Source organism: Molothrus ater, chromosome 25, assembly GCF_012460135.2.
Source record: "Molothrus ater isolate BHLD 08-10-18 breed brown headed cowbird chromosome 25, BPBGC_Mater_1.1, whole genome shotgun sequence".
NCBI lineage: Eukaryota > Metazoa > Chordata > Aves > Passeriformes > Icteridae > Molothrus > Molothrus ater.
The window spans coordinates 4570328-4586920 of NC_050502.2; the positions used below are offsets into that span (position 1 = coordinate 4570328).

A 16593-nucleotide genomic window follows, 5' to 3' on the forward strand; every position below is an offset into this window, starting at 1 on the left:
CTGGGCTGGGAGATCCTGGAGGGATTTTCCAGCCCCAGCAATTCCAGGAACAGAGAAATGACCCCAGGCTCCTCCAGCCCCACATCCCTTGGAAAACTCCCACTTTTCATCACCAACATCCCAAAAAATCCCAATTTTATCACTCAGCCAAGACCAACCTCACCCTGGAAGCCTCTGAGGGGTTTTTTTTGTCATTTTCACTCCCAAGGAATTTCCTTTTTTTAACCTTGCCCAAGCCAGGAAGCCGCCTATCTACGGCCAGCAGTGACCAAAATTTGGTTTTCCTGGAATTTTTCCCCCATTTCCCTCCCCACACCCACACATTTTCGGCTTTTTAGGATGCTGCACTTTAATTTTTTTTTGCATTTCCAGCCTGCCCCTGTGGCTTGCAGAGGCTCCACTTCTGCCCAGTCATCATCTGGAGGGAACAGCAGCTTGTGCAATGTTCCCTTCCCCCTTTTTTTGGGGCCACCACCACCCCACAAACACCAGAACGGGAGCAAACCCTGCAAGTTTGGGACAAAAAAATTAAAAAAAAACCACCCTGAAACTTTCAATTTCCAAAGAGCCCCAAAACCAGAAGGCCCAAAAGGAACCACTGTGGTTTCCCCTTTGCTGGAGTCAAAAGTTTTGTTATTTTTGTTATTAAAGTTTTGTTATTTTTGTTATTTATTTATTTTTTGTTATTTCTGTTACTTTTTGTTATTTTTTTAAGTTTTGGGTTTTTTGTTATTTTGCTTTTTTTGGTATTTTTCTTCAAAATGTGGGATCTGGGGCCCTGCACCCTGGATTAAAACCCTGGAGTGATCCACAGGATTCCTCCCATGGATTCCTCAAATATTCCCTCAAATTCCTGCCCACCCCACTGGAATATTTCTTTGTGAGATGAGAGAAAATTGGGGGGAAAAGGGAGATTTTTGGGAGTTTTGATGTCACCCCAAAAAATTCCTTTTTTTGTCACTGATGGAATTCTCTGCCCTTTTCTTTCCCTTCACTTTCTGGGGCTTCTCAGCACAGCAAATCCACACTGATGACATCAGTAAAAATTTGCCATCTATGCCATAAATTGTAACAATTAAATGCCATAAATTGCAATAATTAAATGGAATAAATGCCAATAATTGAATGGCATAAATGAAGCCAGGGTGCTGCGGATGTGACCTCGGTGTTTGCTGTCACCAGGGGCATTTTGAGCCCCTAAACTTCTGCTCACAAAGATGATTTTTATTTCTAACAACTCCCCCAAAAAAATTTCCTGAGCTGACAGAACAAAGCCTTTGGCCTTGTCTTAATTGCATTCATTAATTTGGGGTGTGTGTTTGCCATTGAAAGATTCTTTAGATGACAAAGCACCAAATTTGCTTTTTTTGGTGCATTTTTTAGCACCAAATGTGTCCAAAAGGCACAGGTGGAAGTGGCTGAAGTGTCACTTGTGTGACATTTTTGTTCCTTAGCCTAAAAATGAGTTTATTTCCAGAGGAATATCCCAGCAGGATCAGCCAGGGGTGTCCACTTTGGGATCCTTCTGGGATTCAGGATTTGCTCTGGGATTTATGCAGCTCCCAGAAATTTTTGCTCCACTCCTGAGTTTTGTGTGGACAATATTTTATTTTCTTTTGTTTTAAATATTTTTATTTTATTAAATATTTTTATTAAATGGTTTCTTTTATATATTTTTATCACCTATATTTTTATTTAATAATAATTCTATTATCATTTATATTTTAATACAGTTATAGATTTTAATATATATTTTTATTTTAAATTTTTATTTTTATATCTTTTATTTTATATATTTTTATATATTTTATATATAAGAAATATTTGTATTAAAATTTAATTGTATATAATTTTATATATAAAATATAAAAAAATTTATATAGATATAAATATATAAATTTTACATATACGATATTAAATTTATATGTAAAATACACATTTTATATGCCGATTTCTGACGCTTTCCCGCTTTCTGACGCTTATCTGGGCAGCTCCCCCCGCGGTTATCTCCCGTGGAGCCGCACCAGGGTGAATTTTGGAAGCCAACAGGCTGCAAACGTGCACGGCTGATTATTTCCACAGCCTTGAAAAAAATGTGCTAAAAAAAAAGGAAAAAAAAGAGGAAAAAAAGGGGGGAAAAAGATAAAAAAAAGGAGAAAAAAAGAAAAAAAAAAAGAAAAAAGTTATAGGAGAAAAAATTCAAGTGTCAGGGGTTGCCAGACGCCTCGCAGCGGCGGAGATGAAGGGGACGTGGCGGAAACGCGCGGGGGGTGGCGCAGTGTCCCCCTGTCTGTCCCCGTGTCTGTCCCCGTGTGCCCCCCCCAACATGGCAGCAGCGCCCCACGTGCGCCCGTCCCGCCAGAGCACCCCTGGCCCCGCCCCCTCCGCGGCGCTCAGCACTGTGATTGGTGAATACCGCTTATAGCCACGCCCCAACTCGGCGGGCGCGGGGTGCCTCTCGGTGATTGGCTGCAGCGCGGCGGTGCCTCTCGGTGATTGGCTGCGGCGCGGCGCGGGCACGCCCCCCCCGGCGCGCGGCGGCGCTGGGGGCCGGGGCCGGGGCGGGACCTGCGCCAGTTCCCGGCGTCCCGCGGCGGAGCCGGCGGTGCCCGCGGTGCCTCCTCCTTGTGTCCCCTCCGTGTCCCCGCAGCGTCCCCACGGCCCCTGCCCGCCCCCCATGGAGCTGCTGTGCGTGGAATCCGCGGCCCGCGCCCCCCGCGCCGGGCGGGACCCGCATCTGCTGGGGGACCGGCGGGTGCTGCAGAACCTGCTGAGCCTGGAGGAGCGCTACAGCCCCCGCGTGTCCTACTTCCAGTGCGTGCAGAGAGACATCCAGCCCTACATGCGGAAGATGTTGGCCTTCTGGATGCTGGAGGTACCGGAATGCTGCGGGGTTTGCACCGAAAACCCGGGGGACAAGCGGGGGACGAGTCAGCGCTGATGGGTGTCGGGCACAGCGGTGATGCCGGTGGGGATGGAGGGTGAAACTCGCTCTCCTGTGCTAAAATTGGGATTTTCCCCAAAATCAGGCCCCCCAAAAGCTCCGGGCAGGGCTCAGCTCAGCCCCCGGGGGGAAATAATAACGCTGCTGTCGAGTTCCCTAAATTAAAAATGAATCAGCGGGTGGAGTTCGGGGCAGGGGGGATCTCCTGGTGCTGTCCCAATAAATGACAATTCCGCACGGATCGGTCCTGCCTGTCCCAGCCGGTGCTGCGGGGAGCGCTTCCAAAGAAATGAAGAATATTTCCATTTTAAACGGGTTTTTTCCCCCCTGCTGTCATTGTTCCCGCAATCCCCTTTTGGAGAAGGGTCTGTAGATAAACCCCGCTTTGGGAGCCGCTCCTGTGCAGCCCTAAAAGCAGCGAGGTGGCACCGGAGGATGTCACGACCTGCGTGTCATTGTCCCCAGCGCTGCTGGCAGCAGGGGCAGGGTGGCGTTCGCTGCAGAAGGAGCAGGAACCGCAGTAGATTTTGATGGTGGTGTCGAAAGAAGGAAGTTCAGTGTGACGAGTGCTGCGGTGCTGGGGGCAGATAAGCGCAGAGGAGCTGAAATTCGGAGCTGCTGGACTCCGCTGGTGGCTGAGGGAGGGGACTTTGGGGACTGGTTTGGGTGCTGCCATTGATTCTCCTCGTGTCCCTGGAGAGCTCCAAGGTGGAATTGCCAGCCCTGGATCCTTTTCTCCACCACCCAGCTGGAGCTGCTGCTTTGCTCCTGAGCTTCCCAGGGCAGGGGCGGCAGCTGGCAGGGGCATCCCCAGCAGGGCACAGCAGAAACGGGGCAAATTCTGATTTATCCACGTGCTCCAGGTGGAATTGGCAGCTCTGGATCCTTTTCTCCTCCACCCCCAGCTGGAGCTGCTGCTGTCCCATCCAGAGCTGCCCAGGGCAGGGGTGGCAGCTGGCAGGGGCATCCCCAGCAGGGCACAGCAGAAACGGGGCCAAATGAGGCAAATTCGGATTTCTCCACATGCTCCAGGTGGAATTGGCAGCCCTGGATCCTTCTCTCCACCCCCCAGCAACCTGAGGGAGGGAAACTGAGGCACTGGGAGATCCCTGGGCATGGAGAGCCCTCATCCCTGGGTTTCCATGGATTTCAACCCTTTTTGGGGCACATCCTACTCCAGTATAGAGGGAATACCCAGGTTTCTAAAGGATTTGTCCCATCCAGAGCTGCCCAGGGCAGGGGTGGCAGGTGGCAGGAGCCATTCCCGGCAGGGCCCAGCAGAAACGGGGCCAAATGGCACAAATTCAGGTTTCTCCACGTGCTCTTTGGAGCTGCAGCTGCTCCCCACAGGAAGGTGAAGCCTCAGGGTGACACCACGGGGGCGATGCCTGCAGCTCCTTGTGGCAAGTGTGAAACAGCAGCTCCGAAGCTGTGCTGAGCTCTGTCCTCTCACCAAAACTTCATTTTTTTTTTCTCCGTGCTGTGTCTCTGGCAGGTGTGTGAGGAGCAGAAGTGTGAGGAGGAGGTGTTCCCCCTGGCCATGAACTACGTGGATCGGTTCCTGGCCTCGGTGGCCGTGCAGAAGAACCACCTGCAGCTGCTGGGGGCTGTGTGCATGCTGCTGGCCTCCAAGCTGAGGGAAACCATGCCCCTGACCGTGGAGAAGCTCTGCATCTACACAGACAACTCCATCACCCCCCAGGAGCTGCTGGTAACCCCTGGGCCCCCTCCCAGTGCCCAGCTCCTGCCTGGCATCCCCTGATCCCATCCCTCTGCATTCCCCCCTCCTTGGTGAAGGATTTTCCATCCTCCCCCTGCTGGGCAGCAGAATTGTCCCCTCCTGGTTGTGCAGGAAGATTCCTGTGCCACCACTGAGCTGTCACTCTGGGCTGTCACTCTGGGCTGTCACTCTGGGTTGTCCACTCCAGTGACATCTCCAAGACTCACAGCTCTGGTTGGCATCTCCTGTTCCTGCTCTCCTGATCCCTCTGCATTTCCCCCCTCCCTGGTGAAGGTTTTTCCATCCTCCCCATGCTGGGCAGCAGAATTGTGCCCTCCTGGCTGTGCAGGAAGTTTCCTGTCCCAGCTCTGGGCTGTCACTCTGGGCTGTCACTCTGGGCTGTCACTCCAAGACTCACAGCTCTGGGAACATCCCTGGGCCCCCTCCCAGTGCCCAACTCCTGCCTGGCATCCCCTGATCCCATCCCTCTGCATTCCCCTCCTCCCTGGTGAAGGATTTTCCACCTTCCTCATGCTGGGCAGCAGAATTGTGCCCTCCTGGTTGTGCAGGAAGTTTCCTGTGCCACCACTGAGCTGTCACTCTGGGCTGTCACTCTGGGCTGTCACTCTGGGCTGTCACTCTGGGCTGTCACTCCATTTACATCTCCAGGACTCACAGCTCTGGTGCTCTCCCAGTGCCCAGTTCCTGCCTGGCATCCCCTGATCCCATCCCTCTGCATTTCCCCCCCTCCCTGGTGAAGGATTTTCCATCCTTCCCCGTGCTGGGCAGCAGAATTGTCCCCTCAGTTGTCCCCTCCTGGCTGTGGATGAAGTTTCCTGTCCCAGCTCTGGGCTGTCACTTCTGTGACATCTCCAAGTTCAGGGTCAGGCAGCTCTGCCTCCCCCCAGCTGCAGAAACTGGGAGAATGTGGGAATTGGGGGAATGTGGGAAACTGGGGGAATGTGGGAATTTGGGGGAATGTGGGAAACTGGGGGAATGTGGGTGATTTCACTTCCACAGCAGCAGGAAAAATCAGATTTTAGGTGCAGAGTGAAGCAGCAAAATGGCTGTGAGGGCTCTGTGAGCTCAGTGGGTGCTCCGGGCTGGTGGGGATGGGTGGAATTCCTGCTCTGCCCCCTGCATTTCTCATCCTGCATCCACAAAGTTCCATTCTGAGGCTCTGAAAGGCCAAAAGTTTCTGGTGGTGTCTGATGAAAACTCCTGAGATCCAAACCTGCGAGCTCAGAGCTCAGCCTCAGCCACGAGGGAGGAAATGGGAGGAAAACCCCTTGGGGACACAGCATCCCCGGGCACCCCGAGGGCTTTTTGGGGTTCCTCATCACCCCCCTGAGCAGCTCTGGTGGTTTTGGGGTGGGATCTGAGCCCCAAAACTCTCAGGTGTGACCCCAGGGCCCTGCTGGGAACTGCAGAGCTCTGAGCTCAACCTGGTTTTTCCCAAGGCTGGGGAAAATCCATTAGTGGGTGGTGATTGCCTTAATTAACCCTCATAATTAGCTGGTGAGGGATGGGGATGGCCACAGGGTGTCCCATCCCTGAGCGACACCGCAGCCACTCCTGGTGACCCCTGCAGGTTTAAATCTGATTTTTGGTGAGGATTTGCTGTCCCCAGCTCAGCCTGGAGCAGGCAGAGCATCCCTGGAGGTTCCCCCTCATTCCCAGGCTCCAGGGCCTCATTCCTGCTGGGAATTCTCCTTCCACACAGGAAGGAGATATGAAATAAATGAGTTTATTTCCCCCCCCCCGACTTCCCAGGATGCCTGGATTGCTCTTGGGTGCTTTGTGATGTCGAGATGGATGAAAATAATTTTATTTTGAGGGTTAAAAGTGCTTATTTTTGGCTTTTCCAAGCAAACCTGGATCCTTTTCTTCTCTCCTGGTGGGAGTGTGAGCACTCAGCAGAGCAGGGCTCGGTTCCTGTTTGTTCTCCAAGGGCTGCACAGAGGCGTCAGCAGCCTGAGGGAGGGAAACTGAGGCACTGGGAGATCCCATGGGCATGGAGAGGCCTCTTCCCTGGGTTTGCATGGATTTTAACCCTTTTTGGGGCTCATCCTGCTCCAGCATAGAGGAAATACCCAGGGATCTGAAGGGTTTGCCCTGGCTGTGAGAGTTAAACCCAGGTTATTGGATTTCCATGGATTTTAACCCTTTTTGGAGCTCATCCTGCTCCAACAAAGAGAGAATATCCAGAAATCTGAAGGATTCACCCTGGCTGAGGGACCTGAGGGAGTAAAATCTGAATTTCCACACCCCAGAGCTGCTCCTCCCCCAGTAAAGAGGGAATGGAGGGAATACCCAGGGATCTGTGAAGGATTCACCCTGGCTGTGGGATTTAAACCCAGGTTATTGGATTTCCATGGATTTTAACCCTTTTTGGAGCTCATCCTGCTCCAACAAAGAGAGAATATCCAGAAATCTGGAGGATTCACCCTGGCTGAGGGAATTAAATCTGAATTGTCCATGGAGAGTCCTCTTCCCTGAATTTCCATGGATTTCAACCCTTTTGGAGCTCATCCTGCTCCAGTGTAGAGAAAATACCCAGGGATCTGTGAAGGATTCACCCTGGCTGAGGGACCTGAGGGAGTTAAATCCAATTTACTGGATTTCCATGGATTTTAACCCTTTTTGGAGCCCATCCCCTGCTCCAATAAAGAGGGAATGGAGGGAGATGCAGGGATCTGAAGGATTCACCCTGGCTGAGGGAGTTAAATCCGAATTGTCCATGGAGAGTCCTCTTCCCTGGATTTCCATGGATTTTAACCCTTTTTGCGACCATCCTGCCCCAGGGAAGAGGAGAATGGAGGGAACACCCAGGGATCTGTGAAGGATTCGCCCTGGCCGAGGGACCTGAGGGAGTTAAATCTGAATTTCCACACCCCAGAGCTGCTCCTTCCCCCTCTGTGCTCATCCCCTGCTCTTTCCCAATAGAGCAGGGCCAGGGGAGCTTCTTCAGCAGCCTGGGGACAATGGGACATCCTGGTGGCCCGGGGCCATCCCAGCAGGAAGCTGGCTCACATTCCCGGGGCTCTGCTTCCTCCTCCTCCTCCTCCTCCTCGGGCAGGGGTGCTTGGCAGCAGCTCAGCCCTTCAGAAAGGACACAGAACCTCTCTGGAGTTATTCTGGGGGAGAAGGAAATGATGCAAGGAGGGATTTGTCCATTTGGAGGAAGTTGGGTTTCCGGCCAGGCCCTTCTCTAACCCACCTTGGGGTTGGTTTTTTTTTTAATGTAATTATTTAAATTAATTTTTTTTTCAAATTTAATTTTAAATTTTGATTTGTTTTTAAATTTAATTATTTAAATTATTTTTTAAATTTAATTCTTTATTTCTTTATGTTATTTTATGTTATTTTATTTTATTTTATTATTTTATGTTATTTTATATTATTTTATTTTATTTTGTTATTTTATTTCATTTTATTTCATTTTATTTTATTTTATTTTGTTATTTTATTTCATTTTATTTCATTTTATTTTATTTTATTTTGTTATTTCATTCCATTTTATTTCATTTTATTTCATTTTATTTTATTTTGTTATTTTATTTTATTTTATTTTATTTTATTTTATTTTATTTTATTTTATTTTATTTTATTTTATTTTATGTTATTTTATTTTATATTTTATTTCATTTAATTTCATTTTTTAAAGACTTTTCTGGCCTGGCTAAGAGGGGGTTCAGCTGCTCAGAGCTTGGGGACAACAGCTGGAAATCACCTGGGAAATCCTCAGCCTCAGTTTGCCCAGGACCAGGAATTCCCTGAAAGAAAACCCAGGAACCACCAGCCTGGGGAGTGCCAAACTGGGCCCAGGGTGGCCTTTGGGGCAGGAATGGATCCTGAGGGTGACAAATGGTGCCCAGGGTGGGTTTTGGGACAGGTTGAGCAATTCTGCCCCTTTGAGCAACCCAGGGTGGGTTTGTTGTGCAAGGGGAAGGAGGGAAGGGAGGCAACAACCAGAACAAAAAAAAAGGGGGAAAGTGAAGATCTGAGCTTGGGAAAGAATTGTCACTTCCTCCAAGCTGGAGCTCTTGGGCAGTGCTGAATCCTGAATTTTGGGGGGAAAAGGGAGATTTGTGCTGGGCTGAGGGAGCAGAAATGAACCTGAGGCAGCTCTGGAGCCTCAGCTCCAGCTCCTGGGGGGGATTCCCTGTCCCAGCAGGGGCACAGCCCAGGGCTGGAACTGTGCCCTGGGGACAGCCTGGGGACAGCCCCTGTGCCCCAGTCACAGCCCCTGTGCCCTTCCCTGTCCTACCCTGGCTCTGGAGCCTCCAGGGCTGGAATTGTGCCACAGTGACAGCCCCTGTGCCCTTCCCCATCCTGCCCTGACCCTGGGGCCTCCTGGGCTGGAATTGTGCCCTGGGGACAGCTCCTCTGCCCTTCCCTGTCCTGCCCTGGTCTTGGAGCCTCCTGGGCTGGAATTGTGCCCCAGTGGCAGCCTGGGGACAGCTGGGGACAGCTCCTCTGCCCTTCCCTGTCCTGCCCTGGTCTTGGAGCCTCCAGGGCTGGAATTGTGCCCTGGGGACAGCCTGGGGACAGCCTCTGTGCCCCAGTCACAGCCCCTGTGCCCTTCCCTGTCCTGCCCTGACCCTGGGGCCTCCAGGGCTGGAATTGTGTCCTGGGGACAGCCTGGGGACAGCTGGGGACAGCTCCTCTGCCCTTCCCTGTCCTGCCCTGGTCTTGGAGCCTCCTGGGCTGGAATTGTGCCCTGGGGACAGCCTGGGGACAGCCTGGGGACAGCTCCTGTGCCCCAGTCACAGCCCCTGTGCCCTTCCCTGTCCTACCCTGGCTCTGGAGCCTCCAGGGCTGGAATTGTGCCCCAGTCACAGCCCCTGTGCCCCTCCCTGTCCTACCCTGGTCCTGGAGCCTCCAGGGCTGGAATTGTGCCACAGTGACAGCCCCTGTGCCCTTCCCCATCCTGCCCTGACCCTGGGGCCTCCTGGGCTGGAATTGTGCCCTGGGGACAGCCTGGGGACAGCCCCTGTGCCCCAGTCACAGCCCCTGTGCCCCTCCCCGTCCTGCCCTGGCCCTGGAGCCTCCCGAGCCCCCCCTAACGTGCTGTCCTTGCTCTCCCCACAGCACTGGGAGCTGCTGGTGCTGGAGAAGCTCAAGTGGGACCTGGTGTCGGTGATTGCCAACGATTTCCTGCCCCACATCCTGCAGCGGCTGCCGCTGCCTGCGGACAAGGTGGAGCTGGTGAAGAAACACGCGCAGACCTTCATCGCCCTCTGTGCCACAGGTGGGTGCAGGCCCTGAGACTCTGACTGCGTGCTCTTGGAGGGCTGATTTGTTATTTTATGATAATATAATATAATGATGTATTGTAATAGAATGTAATTATTGTAATAGAATGTAAGGTATTGTAATATAATATAATATAATATAATATAATATAATATAATATAATATAATATAATATAATATAATATAATATAATATAATATAATATAATAAATATAATATAATAAATATAATATAATATAATATAATATAATATAATATAATATAATATAAGATAATATAAGATATGATATGATATGATATGATATAATATATAATGTAATATAATGTATAATACAATGTATAATATAATGTAAAACATAATATAAAATATATGAAAGATTATTATATTATATTACAATACATTATTATATTATATTATATTATATTATATTATATTATATTATATTATATTATCATATATTATATTATATTATATTATATTATATTATATTATATTATATTATTACATTACATTACATTACATTACATTACATTATACTATATTATATCACATTATATTACGTTACATTAATCATATCATATTATGTCATATCATACTATATCATATTATACTATATTATGTTATACAATATTATACTATATTGTACTTATTACTATATTATACTACACTATATTACATTATGCTATACTAAAACTACACTAAAGAATAGAGAAAGGAAGGAATGATAATAAAATCTTGTGACTGCTCAGAGTCCCGACACAGCCAGGCTGTGATTGGCCATTAATTAAAAACAACCACATGAGACCAATCAAAGATGCACCTGCCACATCCCACAGCATTGTTCACATTTCCTTTCCAATCATTGTTCACATTTCCTTTCTGAGGCCTCTCAGCAGAAAAACCCGAGCAAACAGATTTTTCAGAAAATACCTCTGTGACAATTCCCCTCCACCCCACCCTGCACAGACCCCTCTGTGGGGCCCTGCAGGGCAAACCCCGAGCCCAAACCCCATCTGGACCCTCCCTAACATCTCCTGTCGCCCGTGCTGGCTGCAGACTGCACCTTTGTGATGTACCCGCCGTCCATGATCGCCACCGGCAGCATCGGCGCCGCCGCCCACGGCCTGGGGCTGCCCGGCAGCGGAGAGGCCCTCACCGAGCTGCTGGCCAGGACCACGGGCACCGAGCTGGTGAGTGAGTGAGTGAGTGAGTGAGTGAGTGAGTGAGTGAGTGAGTGAGTGAGTGGCACAGGGGCTGGCACAGCTGTGAGTGCCACTGGGGCTGGCACCGAGCTGTGAGTGCCACTGAGCTGCTGGCCAGGACCACGGGCACCAAGCTGGTGAGTGAGTGAGTGAGTGAGTGAGTGAGTGAGTGAGTGAGTGAGTGAGTGAGTGAGTGGCACGGGGGCTGGCACAGCTGTGCTGAGTGTTACTGGGGCTGGCACAGCTGTGCTGAGTGCCATTGGGGCTGGCACCCAACTGGGGAGTGGCACCGGGGCTGGTACCAAGCTGTGGGGTGGCACTGGGGCTGGCACCGAGCTGAGGAGTGGGTAGTGGGGCTGGCACAGCTGTGAGTGGGTACTGGGGCTGGCACTGGGGCTGTCAGAGCTGTGAGTGGCACTGGGGCTGGTGCCAAGCTGGTGACTAGGATCTAGGGCTGGTGAGTGAGTGGGCACTGGGGCTGGCACTGGGCTGTAATTGGGCACTGGGCCTGGCACTGGGGCTGGCACTGAGCTGTGAGTGGGCACTGGGCCTGGCACTGGGGCTGGCACTGAGCTGTGAGTGGGCACTGGGGCTGGCACGGCTGTGGGAGCCTTGCTGCCACTCAGAGGAGGGGTTCTCCATCAGGGTGGGACATGGGGAGGGTGTTGGCTCTGTGCCTCTGGAGAAGTTCCAGATTCACCTGGATGTGGCACCTGTGGCACCTCTGTCACCTGGTCCTGGTGAATGTGGTGAGGGAGAGACTGGGATGGACTGGCCATGGAGATGGACTGGCCATGGTGGTGGACTGGCCATGGAGATGGACTGGCCATGGTGATGGACTGGCCATGGTGGTGATGGTCAGCCCAGGATGGACTGGCCATGGTGGTGGACTGGCCATGGAGATGGACTGGCCATGGAGATGGACTGGCCATGGAGATGGACTGGCCATGGTGATGGTCAGCCCAGGATGGACTGGCCATGGAGATGGACTGGCCATGGAGATGGACTGGCCATGGTGATGGACTGGCCATGGTGATGGACTGGCCATGGAGATGGACTGGCCATGGTGATGGACTGGCCATGGTGATGGACTGGCCATGGAGATGGACTGGCCATGGTGATGGACTGGCCATGGTGATGGACTGGCCATGGTGACGGTCAGCCCAGGATGGACTGGCCATGGTGACGGTCAGCCCAGGATGGACTGGCCATGGAGATGGACTGGCCATGGAGATGGACTGGCCATGGTGATGGACTGGCCATGGAGATGGACTGGCCATGGAGATGGACTGGCCATGGTGGTGGACTGGCCATGGAGATGGACTGGCCATGGAGATGGTCAGCCCAGGATGAAGTGGCCATGGTGGTGATGGTCAGCCCAGGATGGACTGGCCATGGAGATGGTCAGCCCAGGATGCAGGGATGCCCTTCCAGCCCCAGCTGCTCTGGCATTCTGTGGAATTTTGCTGTTCAGCCAGTGCTGCCCCGGTTTGAGGAGAACCAAGGGCTGTGGGATGATCCCAAGCACAGCCTGGGCAGGGCAGGGTGGGCTCAGAGCCTTTGAAATGGCACACAAAGGGCAGGATCTGTTCCCTGCCCGGGCAGGTGTTGGCAGGATCGGGTTCTCGGGCTGGGATGGGGACAGGGACACGCCAGGCTCAGCATCTGCTCCCCTCAGTGTCTGGTTGCAGCTGGGGGGGAAAGGAGGGGCTGGGACATGAAACCTTCCAGCTTTGGGGGGGTTCTCCAGCCCCTCAGTGCCCTTGGAGAGGGGGCACAGGGATCCTGTGGGGCTCCGATCTGAGCTTTCCCTCTCCCCTTTGATCTCCTCCCCTGCCCAGGTCAGTTACAGCCCCCTGCCAGGACCTGGGGTGGCTTTGTCCAGGGGGAGGCTCCTGCTCTGTTTGTGCAGATGGAATTTTTTTTGTTCTCTGGGGCCTTTTTAAAGAGAGAATCAGTGCAGCCACCTGCTCCCAACCTGCTCCGGGAGGTCGGGGCTGTGCAGGGAACAGGTGGGAAGCAGGGAGGGCTCTGTGGAGGGAGAGGAGCTGAAATGGAGCCCAGCACCCTCCTGTCCCTCCCCAGCATCTGCTGTGCCCCCTGCCCAGGTGTGCGGTGCCTCACAAACAGCTCCAGCCCGGGCAGGGCCGGGGCAGCTCCTCCTGGGATGTGAACACAGAATTTTGGGTTCCTGGGAGAGCACCTGGGCTCAGCCTCCCCCACTGGTGCTGCTGCTTCTCCCTGAGCGTGCCCAGGTGCCCATGAGGGTGCCCAGGTGCCCCAGGGATGCCCAGCCCCTGCCCAGGTGCCCATGGAGGTGCCCAGCCCCTGCCCAGGTGCTCATGAGGATGCCCAGCCCCTGCCCAGGGGATGCCCAGCCCCTGCCCAGGTGCTCATGAGGATGCCCAGCCCCTGCCCAGGTGCCCCTGGCACTGAGGGCTGGGCAGGGCTGGGCAGGAGGAGGCTGCACTGACGGGAAGCCGGGGAAGGGGAGCCGGGCAAGGGGAGCCGGGCAAGGGGAGCTGGGCGTTGCTATTTTCGCTCGCCACATCCTCTGTCAGTTTCTAAGAACTGCCGGCGGATTCCTGGTAAGAGATTTCAGGGTGTGACAATGTCCCTGAGGTGCAAACTGTCACCGGGCTGGGCTGTGCCCCCAGGGTGTCCGAGTGGGAGTGTCCTGCTTTACAGCTCGTGGGGGAGAAACCAGAGCAGGGTTTGCGTTTCTGGCAAGGTTCCTGTGCATGTCCCCCAGCTCTGGGTCCCCTGGGGGTGTCACAGAGGGGACAGGAGGGTGGAAACCTCGTGAGAAGCTCGGTGGCCACAGCGTGGTTCTCCCAGCGTGGATGGGAGGTGCTGTAGGGTGGGTTTGGGGTCAGGGAGGGAGGGTCCTGCTGCCCCAGGGGCATCCAGCAGAATTCCTGTGGGCTGGAGGGCCTGGGGAGCTGGAGGGGGACCCATGTCCCAAGGACAGCCACGTCTGTGGCATCTGGGACGTTTGTCCTGCTCTGGTCACACAGCTGGAGCCATACCCTGGCTCCAGGACTTTGGGAAGCTCTGCTGGACACAACATTCCTGCAGAACAGGGGGGTCAGCAGGGAGGAGGACAACCAGTGTGGGGCTTTCCCTGGGGAGGGACAAAGATGGAGAAAATCTCCTGGTCATACTCTGGGGGGTCAGAGGTGCAGCTGAGCTGCTCCTAAAGGAGGAGGAGGAGGAGCACAGGTCTGATGGCTGCCGTTGTGTTTCCCTGTTCCAGGACTGCCTGAAGGCCTGTCAGGAGCAGATTGAGGCTGCCTTAGCCGAGAGCCTGAAGCAGGCATCCCAGTCCCAGCAGGAGTTCAGCTCCAAGGCGGTGCCGTACGCGGGCAGCCAGCCCACCAGCACCCCCACGGACGTCACCGACGTCAACCTGTGACCAAGAGCCCTTGGCCAGAGCTCCAGCCCCTCCATGGACACCCCCAGCTCGCTGCATCCCCCCTGCCCGCCCAGCCCCTCCCAGGCTGGGCACCTGGAGCTGCTGCAGGTGGTGCCAGGGCACGGGGAGCAGGAGCCTGGATGAAGTTGGAATCGTTTCTGTGTTGGTGTTCCCCTGGCTCTCCGGGCTGCTCGTGGCCACTTCCAGCCCCGTGAGGGACAAAAATCACAGAGCCAAATCCTCGTCTCCCCCAGCTCCCGTGGGGCTCGTGGAGCAGCTGCTTGGTGGCCCCTTTGGTCCTGATTGCTTCGTGCCACATTCCCACAGCTCCAGGGGAAGTCGTGCAGCTGCTTCTGCTTGGAGAGGAGCCGTGGGGCCTTGTTTGGTTTTTGCTGTTGGATGTGGGAATTTTGGGGACGCGCTCCCCGTCCGTGCCTTGGGAGGAGTTCAGGGTCCCCTCAGCTGCTTAATTTATTGTTCACTGCTGGGAAAGGGGAGGGAGGAGAGCTGGAATCCCTCAGGTGGGGCCTGGAGGCTGCTCTCCCCTCCTTCCCAAAAAAGTGCCTTCCCCCTTTGCCCCTTCCCTGGCTCCCTGGGCAGTGGCAGACTCTCCTCAGAGCGGGCCCTTTGGTAGCTTAGGCATCAGACTAGGATTTAAGGAAAAACCTTTAAATGTGCTGCTATAGTCTGGGATGCATCTCCACTCTTCCAAGGCAGGGATTTCAGATCGTGCTCAGGAGGGAGCCGTGTTCAAATCCACGCGGATCTGAGCTGCCTCCTGAGAGGGTGGAAAACTTTGCTGCGCACTTGAGTTGGAAAAAAAGCAATTATTGCATTTTTGTATTGTTGTTGTTGATCCTTGTTAGGTTTTTTATAAAAATTGTTGTAAAACAGAAAAAAAAAAAAAAGCCAAAAAAAAAGAAAAAAAAAAATAATGCTGCTTTTCTATAAGAAATCCAGAGTGGAATTAACCAGGAGAAACCAGAGACTCCACAGGGATGGGAGGCAGAATCTGCTGCTCCCTGGGGACATCTGGACATGTGGCTGTTGTCCTCCCGTGGGGGATGTGGAAAAGGAGGTCGAAATCTTCCTTTTGGATGGCACCAACCCCACAAAAATCCGGCGGAAAAAGGTGGGGCTGCTGCTCCTCCCTGAGCCTGCCTGGTCCGGAAACCCACGGAGCCGCTGCCTCCTGCGAGCAGGAGGGCTGGGACAGAGCCTGCCTGTGCAAAAGGAAATGTGTTTCTTTCTTTTTTTTTTTTAATATATAAATATATATATGTAAAAGTGAATTATTAATTTAAGAGTAAACTGGTTTGGTGTTCACTCGCACGAGTCTCGCTGCTGGGAGAGCCAGAGAACCCTGTGATGTTGCAATAAAATATTTTAAACAAAAAAAACAAAAAAAAAACCAGTGGCTTGAGGGTTTCCCTATGCTGTTCTTGGATCTTGTCCTGGTTCTGGGGATCCCTTGGGAGCTCCAGCCTTGCTTTTCCCAGGATAGAGTGGGGAGAGGACCCTGAGGGACAGCCAGGGCAGCTCAGGGATGGTGGTGGAGCTGAAGCCTTCCTGGAGCAGAGGCAGCACCTCCTCCCCAGCAGGCTGGAGGCTGAGGGGCACTGGAGCAGCTCAGGGGGTGCCAGGAGCTCTGTGCCAGCCCGGGCTCCCTCCTGTGCTCATCAGCTCTGGCTTCTTTCAAATCAGATAAAATCAGCAAGTCACAGAAAAGGCTGAGGGGTGTGGGGACCTCGGAGGTGACAACAGGGGGCAGCTGCCCTGGGCACAGCTCAGGGTGCAGCAGGGGCTCCTCTCTGTGGCCCAAAGCTGCAGGGCACAGCCCTGGCAGCGACAGTGGCAGCAGGGCACGGGAAGTGCAGCCTGGTGGAAAAGTCCCCCCTGGGTTTTCCAGCAAGCAGAGGTGGCACCACTCGGGCACAGGGCCAGGAGCAGGCCGGGCAGGTGGCCTCATGGCCAGGTGAGGACGGTGGCCCTGTGGCTTCAGGAAACAAACCCTGGGGGGCTTTGTTGGGGAAAATCCCTGGGCAAGGAGCT

General features: G+C 53.1%; 1 protein-coding gene across 1 annotated transcript; it reads left to right on the forward strand.

Moving 5' to 3' along the window:
* Positions 1-2591: 2591 nt before the first annotated feature.
* On the forward strand, positions 2592-15946 carry CCND3 (cyclin D3). The gene is made up of 5 exons (XM_036398604.2): positions 2592-2875; positions 4440-4655; positions 9759-9918; positions 10981-11114; positions 14383-15946. The coding sequence occupies exons 1-5, from the start codon at positions 2678-2680 to the stop codon at positions 14539-14541; spliced, it is 867 nt and encodes a 288-aa protein (XP_036254497.1). The 5' UTR covers positions 2592-2677; the 3' UTR covers positions 14542-15946.
* The last annotated feature ends 647 nt before the right edge of the window (positions 15947-16593 follow it).